The 8,069-nt window shown below is 36.8% G+C and overlaps 1 protein-coding gene across 1 annotated transcript in view; it reads left to right on the top strand.

Moving 5' to 3' along the window:
- WDR11 (WD repeat domain 11) overlaps positions 1–8,069 on the top strand; it is a 63,260-nt gene that overhangs the window by 45,897 nt on the left and 9,294 nt on the right. The window contains exons 20-21 of the mRNA XM_008590060.1: positions 6,703–6,811; positions 7,745–7,807. Of these exons, the coding sequence (XP_008588282.1) occupies positions 6,703–6,811; positions 7,745–7,807 (172 nt within the window). The remainder of the gene's footprint in view (positions 1–6,702; positions 6,812–7,744; positions 7,808–8,069) is intronic.

Below are 8,069 nucleotides of genomic sequence, written 5' to 3'. Positions count from 1 at the left end.
GTCCGGTACGGGGGCAACACTGAGGGTTGCGATCCGTTGCCGGACACGGAAAAAGACAAAAGACAAAAAAAAAGAAAAATATTTTAGTAAAACAACCCATATGTGACTTTAAAAAAAGAGAATGGAGGATTGTGCATGTATCCATCCATCAGTTTAAAAGGCAGCTTTTGTCTGATGACATGCAGTGTTCATCCTTAGAAGGTACTTTTGGAGGGAGACAGTTATTATGATCCTAATTGGAGCAGAGCAGGGAACTCCTTGCATTCAGTATTCTCCCAGCACAGCTTTGGTGCACACTTCAAGGCTGACTGATCTGTAGAAAATTTCCTAAGAGACTCATTTAGTCATTTACTGAGTCAGCTCTGGGAATTGTCTATACCTTTGTAGAGTCAGTATTTGGCACGTTTGGAGACAGTAAGGTTTTTAAAACCTGCCTGTTCACTGTATGTTTACGCTCAAGGCACTACCACATTGCTGCTAGTGTTGGTTGGGCTGCCTTTAACTTACATCAGGTAATGCTTTGGTTTTTGTCACTGCCCTACCCCTGCCCACTATATTTGTGTACCAATGCTTATTACTTTGGAACTATGACTACCATCAGGTGAAGCCAGAAGTTGATCTTAGCATTTCCATACCTGTCCTTGAGACACTTGCCAGCTCTGCAGAGGTATCAGGACCTCCTCCCAGGGAAGGGCAAGCATTGATACTCATTTTAAATCTAAAGTTATTAAGGAAATTGAGGGAAATTCAGGTGTGATTTTTTTTTTTTAATTTAGTCACTAGTTCTAGGTAAAGAAATGTGGAAATATAATCTAAATGTTTGAAAAGCTTTTCTTTCACTTTTAATTTAAAATTTGAATCTAAAAAGCTCCAAAGGCAAGGTAGCTATTTCTTAAATTAAACCAACTGTAGAAATGGAGTCCATCATATTAATCCACGTTTAATACTGTACTTGAACATCTGGCCTGCAGCCAGATTTTAGATTGAATTCTCTTTAATACTCCTATCCAATCTCAAGTGGTGTAGCCTCAACCAGAAAAGGGAAAAATTTAAAATAGTGGTGAGGAAAGGTCAATAAAATTGTGCATACATGCCATAAATCGAACTTTAAACTCAGAGTAGCACTCAGTAAATGTTAAAGAATAAAAACTGATAGTAGTGGAAATGTGGAATTAGGAAAAAGACATCTTTGTGTTTACCTCTAGATACATGGCTAATTTGGTTTTGGAAAGAAAATTTTGATATAATATATTTTTGTTCTGGAGAATTAGAGGTATATTTTCGGCTTATTGATATGGAATAAAAATAAAGTCATTTTAGGTCATATGCATGGATACATCATTATTTTAAATATATTTTCTTTAATTCTCCTTGATAACAATTAGAGAACATAAAATATTGATTCAAATCTGTTTTTTAGAAGAGCTTAGATAAGCCTCTTCTTCCTCCCCCTCCCCTAATAAAGGTGGGGTGCTATTAGACAAATTTAGACGATTGGAACATCTGTTTTTTACTTGGAGAAACTTTCTTGTCTGCTGCCTCATTTATCAGGGACATAAAATGACATAAGAATAAATTGTAATAGTCTTTTTAGCAACATCTAAACGGATCGAATAGTATGAGACTTGTTTAATAACATTCTAGTATGATGCAGTTTCCACATACTTTAAATAGTATTGATGTGGTATCAGAGACTGTTCAGCCTAACTTCCTCCCAACTTCAAGGGCCGCTGCTGAGCACATTTTTCCTACGTGAGCATGTGTAGAAAGCTTTCTAAAATCAGGTTTATACACAAAGAAGTTTCTTTCTTGTCTGCGTCAGCTTTCCACAGTCATTTCCAGTAGTTTTCAAATGGAACATTTGGAAATGTATCCCAGTGACTTACGGGTGTGGGGAGGTCCGGATATGTATGCTAAACAGCATGCGATGTGGGGAACTGTCTGGCACAGTGAAGAATTGTCCAAGCCCCAAATGCCAGTAAGTGTTCTTTGTCTCCCTTCTTCCCCCTCACACTGAACAAAATCACACTGAACAAAATCACCAAAGCAGGATCCTCTCCTTCCCAAATTTTCTGCTCACCTTGACATTTGCCACTTCCAAGTAGTGGAGGAGTAATTTTTCTATGACTTTTCTTCTGGACTCTCCGGTTCCTGTTTTTCTGCATTATTGTCAGATAGGCAGCTAACAACTGGGCATGTTTATGATTAACCTTTCACCACTACAGCCCACACTGAGCAGAATGTGTCTGGGAGAAGTAGCAATGATGCTAACTGCCCTTTTATTCAAGTTGTGTAATTTCCAGAAGTGAATGAGCTCTGGCAGGTGGGTTTCTCAGCTAGCAGGTGATTGCCTGTTACTTCTTCATGGGTCATATTTGCTCTCCAGAAGAAAGATTTAAATTCATTTGAGGTCAGGAGGTAGTAGGGATTGCTTTCAGTTTGTTCATGCTCATGGGATGCTATCAATAATACTTTGCTTTTGGGGTAATAAGACATTTGTTTTTAAAAATAAGACATTTTTCTCAGTTTACTGAAATGGACTTGGTAAATGTTGTCTTGCTAACATTAAGTAAACATTCTGGATGCAGCTTTCTGAGAGGATTCTCTTGTGTCTTTTCATTTGTCCATTGATTAAGAAACTGCCATGTACCGTGGAAACTTTCCTTGAATCATTCAAGTTTAATAGTTAATTTTCCTCCCTGACACTTACCATTTCCAAACATTGTGACTTTTGCCAGCAGCTGCTACTGTTTAAAAGTGAAAGGGGCTGACTTGAAAATTTGAGAATTATGTGGATTGTCATCTATTAGGAATAAGTAGAAAGAGAGGTGCAGAAGTTAGCCACTTTCATCCTTTCCAGTGCTAAGTGTTCATGGTTCTTTAGGTAGGTAGATGAGCCTCATTCTTACCAGATGCATTTCTTCTTTTATGACCTGGGTGCAAAAGAAAAGATGACTAAATGGAAATAAATTAATTAATTTAAAAAAAACAAAAACTTTTCATAGCAAAAGAAACTATAAGCAAATACAAATAATAACCTGGGAGAAAGTCATTAACAGACTGTCTATAGGGGAAAAAAGAATCAAATGGCCCTTAAACATATGAAAAATGCTCAACTTTATTCATAATAAAAAAATACAAATTAAAACTTACCTATCAAATTAACAATAATTCAAAAGCTTACAAACATACTCTGTTGGCAAGGCTGTGAGGAAGCAAGCACTCTCATCTGTTACCCATGGTGCAATCCCTATATGAGGGAATTTGGCAATATCTAACAGAGCTATGTGTGCATTTACCTTCTTACCAAGCAGTCCCACTGCTAAGAATTTACTTTAAGATGTTCATCCATACCTGTGGCCAAAATGTATGCAAAGTTATTCAGAGCAACATTTTGGAAACAGCCTAACTTCTTATCAATAGGAGACTGGTTGAGTAAATTTGGGAACACCTGCACAATGGAATAATCTATGCAGCCATAAAACAGAATGAAGAATATCTCTATGAACTGATACAGAGTGATATCTAGGATATGTTTAAGTGAAAAATGCAAGTGTAAAAGTTTGCTTATTTTCAAAAAGAAACTCAAAGAATAATCTGTATACCAATGAAAATAGTTACCAATAGATAGGAAGATGGAGAGTATGGGGATAGACGTGAAATATCTCTGAATATATCTTTATTACATAGTTTTATCTTTTGAAACATTTATAAGTATTACATATTTTAAAAATACAGTGAAAACATGGATGAAAGAAAAAGCAAACCCTAAAATTGAATGCAAGAAACAGTTGAATCTAACTGTATAACAAATTGGTAGCATAACCACACCAACACCAAAATAGTTCAAATAACTGAAACATGTAGCCCTCACTCTCTGTATACCTTTAGGGGTTGGACAAAGAGTTGCAAAGGAATTTTGAGCTGACCCTGAGTAGTTGAGGGTGGCACTAGTAATTCTGAAACTGTTTTGTGCGTGTTATAGGCTGGAACAAATTAATAACTTAATTGCAGTTTGGGGGAACCAGAGTCACTGCTGAGAGAAAAGAGAGATAACAGATGTGGAGAGGGGGTAATGAGGAAGAGTACTCCAGGAGTGGATTTGAATTGGTAAGAATTCATGACTTTTTAGAAATATATATTTTCTGACTGCCCACTGAAAGGGCCTACAACTCAATGGTGCCAGAACTCAAGGAAAGAATTTGAAAACCAAGGAGGATTTGGCATAAAGAGACAGACACCGGTTTTGAGGAGTTTCTGCCACGTCAAGGGCTGTTTGAGCATCACAAAGAATAATGGTGGTACTGACATACGTGTTAATACCAAAAAATTTCATTCCATAGTAATGCAGGTTGAGCATCCCAAATCCGAAACTTTTTCAGCACTGACATGACACTCAAAGGGAATGGTCATTGGAGCATTTTGGATTTTGGATTTTCAGATTTGGGATGTTCAACTGGTAAGTGTGATGGAAATACTGCAAAACCAAAAAAGATTTTTTTGAAATTCAAGCCACTTCTGGTCCCAAGCATTTTGGATAAGGGATGCTCAACCTGTATTCAAAGAGAGAGAGAAAAGGGGGAATGGGCAAGAAGTTTGAGTGTACCGAAGAATAATAGAATTAGAAAATCACCAATTTGTAACCCCTAAAGGAACAATTGATTTAAGCAGGGATCATTAGCGGATGTCAAGTCACTGGGTAAAAGGATGTTTAAGAATAGGAAATTCAGTCTGACAGTCTCTCCCCCACGTGTTACATACTAATTATAAAGAGGAAAAAGTACCCTGACGAGAAAGAGCTCTTGTGGGTTCCCCCTTAACTAGATGATCAAATTTAGTGTTTCTCATAACCAGACCAAATAACATGCTCCTTCTGATGTGGTGCAATGCACAGCATCCCGTGTATGGTTTCTGCCAAAAGTGTTTGTTTAACATGAATCTGATTCTCAGAAAACAGACAAATCAGAATGTAGGACATTTTCCACAACAGCTGACCAGGACTCTTCAAAAATGGAAATGTTGTGTAAGACCAAAAACAAAAAAGTGGGAGGACTGTTCTAGATGAGAGGAGACTAAAGAGACATGACAGTGCAATACAGGAGTCTTGACTAGACCCTAGATTCTTGAGAAGAATACAGCTTCCAGGATGTTTGGGGAGTAACAGAGAACTGTGGAATATGGACTGCATTGTAAGGAATATATATTATTGAATCAATATTAAAATTTGGGGGTATAGAAAAAAGTAGTATTAGAAACATTTCTGACACCTCCTGACTTTTAAATTGAAAAGTCCACAAAAAAAATTTTATCTATGATTTAATTTTTGTTTACAGAGAATGGAGTTTTCTAAAGCAGAGCTGTCCAATAGAAATATGTAAGCCACATATGTAAGTGTAAATTTTGTAGTACCCGCATTTAAAAAAGTGAAGAGAAACATGAAATTGATTTTCAAAAAATTTTATTTAAGCCAATATATCCACAATTCTATTACTTCAACATATAATCAGTATTAAAAATTACTAATGAGATATTTTGCATTTTTCAGTCTTCAAAAGCCAGTGGATATTTTACACTTACTGTAAAATAAATTGAATTGTCTTCTCAATTCAGGTCACATTTTCAGCAGAAATTCTTGAGCTGTATTTAGATTTTATAAAATTTTCAGTTGTAAAAGTAGTCATGTATCCAAGTTATTCCAAACATACTTAAAAGTAATCCAGTGACTGAATCAAATACCAGCTTTTTTTTATTGAAATTAAATAAGATAAACATTAATTTTTTTCATTGTACTAACCATATTTCAAGTGCTTAGTAGCCACCCATTTATGACTAGTGGCTCTCGTATTAGCAGTTTGAAGTCTACATAGGTAACTTAGGTAAGGCAACACCATTATAAATTCATAATTTTACATAATTGTATCTATTCAAGGGAACCATGGGAGAAAGGCTCTGCAGGTTGCTGGAGGTGTAGCAACCTGAGTTTATAAAAGTCAGTGGACCCCCCACAGAACCAGATCTAGGGTTGGGGGTCTGATGGAGTGTAGGGTAGTCAGAGAATAGCTGCTGGGTGTTGGAGCCTTTAGGTCTTCCGTTACTTTGCACTGAAACATGAAAAATAGGCAAATCTTGTTTGTTAGTGTTCTAAGTAAGCCAGCTGCTGGACATGGGGGATGCTAGGACCCAGAGTCTAGGAAGACAGCCCCTTAGTTCAAGGCTACCTTCATAAGTGAGACCTGGGAATGCCGATGATCAGAAATGGCCTGATCCTTTTGGTGTCAAGCTCAAGATTGATGGGTCATGTTAGTTTAATAGTCTCAGAAAAGCAAAGACATTGCATGGTGTGAGAGATACAGGTAAATAGAATTATTTTTAATATTTTAAAATAATGGACTTTATTGATATCTGTTGAGTCATTGCATTGAATCTTTTTTCAAGTAAACCAGAGTTTTGTACCATATAGGATGCTTAAATTTAAAAAGGGAGAAGAAGAATTTATTAATCAGATTTGAATTCAGTGAATCTCTCCACTCTTAGCCTTTGTTTCTGAAGTAGTGACAACATTGAATACACTCTCTGAATTGCATCGGACTTATATATTGTTCTCTGCTGACTTCTCTGTAAACAGTCTATAGCTGAAGCTTCATTGTAGTTATAAAACTTTATTTTATTAAAAAAAAGTTGTTTTTTTTTTTTTATGTCTAGAGCCTGTGTGGTGCCCATATCTCCTTGTTCCAAGGGCCTCTCTGGCCTTGAAAGCCTTTTTACTGCACCAGCCTTGGAATGGACGATATTCTTTGGATATTTCTCATGTGTAAGTTTTTCCATTTTTGTCTTCCTTTCATAATTTACTTGGGATTGAAGGACACCCATGAAAATTAGCTGTAGCCTCTACTCCAGGGCTTAAAAGAAATGGAGCCTTATAACCAAGCCAAGAAAAGGCAGAGTCACTAAAAGAATCACCAGTCTGCCTCTTGATTCCACCTCTGGAGCCTTTGTGGCAGTGTGGGGCAGTGAGTAGCTATGAGTGCTTGCGTTGCTCTCAGGCAGCTGTGTGGTCGTCCTAGGTCTGGACAGGGTCATGTGGTGATGGGGAGAATGAAGGGTGTGAGGAGGGCCAATTGAGGCCAAGGGCATTTGGAGGCCAGGCCTAGTTCTTTTTAAAAGCAGCATCAATGGGCCTGCTTCAGAGGGATATTATGTGTATAGATCTCAGTGTCTGCCTCATTGCAAAAAATATTCACATAAACTGTTATTCGTGGTTATTAATTAAAACCACAAGTGTTACTGAACTTAGGCCATGTGGAGCACATAGGTGGACCTGGGATGGGAGATTTTTAAAAAATGCCAGAAGATATCTGTTGTCTAAGAACTGCAGCATCTACTTAGAGAAACAAATGTCCGTTCTGCATAGCAGGATGAGCAAATTCCTTTAGTCACTGCCAAGTTCTTTATTAGAAGAAATCTAAACCTGACAGTTTTTAGAGCCCCCTAGTAAATTTTCTAGTTACTTGAAAGCCAGGCACTTTCTTCACTCATTTCTTTGTTTTGACTCAGTAAGATAAAAGCAGACATTAACGATGATTGGTGGGGTCCTGAGTGGATTTTGCTGTTTTGGTCCATAACCAGGTGTTTAACCAAGCACTACAAAGAGTTTATTTCTAATCAACATAATATTTTTCTGGTGAAGAAATACGTGGTTGTGAGTGAAGAGATAATGAACTCATTCAAAATCTTTTCTGTACAGTGATTATCCAGAAAATGAAGAAATAAAGAATCTCCTTCAAGAGCAGTTGAATTCATTGTCTAAGTAAGCACTTTGTGTTTTATTAGAAGATAACAGTGTAAGAAAGAGAAACTTAATAAATTCAGCTTTTTAAAATTAAAATACATTATGTTTATAGTATTAGTGGTCCAAGGAGAGACTGTTCTGTTCACATGGGTTTGTTTCTCTTTAGAATCTTTGTCTTGTAGAAAAAGTACTAATTTAATAGTTATAATAACAGAGCATCTATCTTCCAAGTTCATAAGGATCAGACTGCTCTGGTCTCATGTTAGGGAAGGACTAGAAG

The sequence above is a fragment of the Galeopterus variegatus genome, unplaced genomic scaffold (assembly GCF_000696425.1).
Source record: "Galeopterus variegatus unplaced genomic scaffold, G_variegatus-3.0.2 Scaffold5828, whole genome shotgun sequence".
Taxonomy (NCBI): domain Eukaryota; kingdom Metazoa; phylum Chordata; class Mammalia; order Dermoptera; family Cynocephalidae; genus Galeopterus; species Galeopterus variegatus.
Note: the sequence above shows the minus strand (reverse complement) of the source record. Positions and strands in the feature narration are given on the sequence as shown.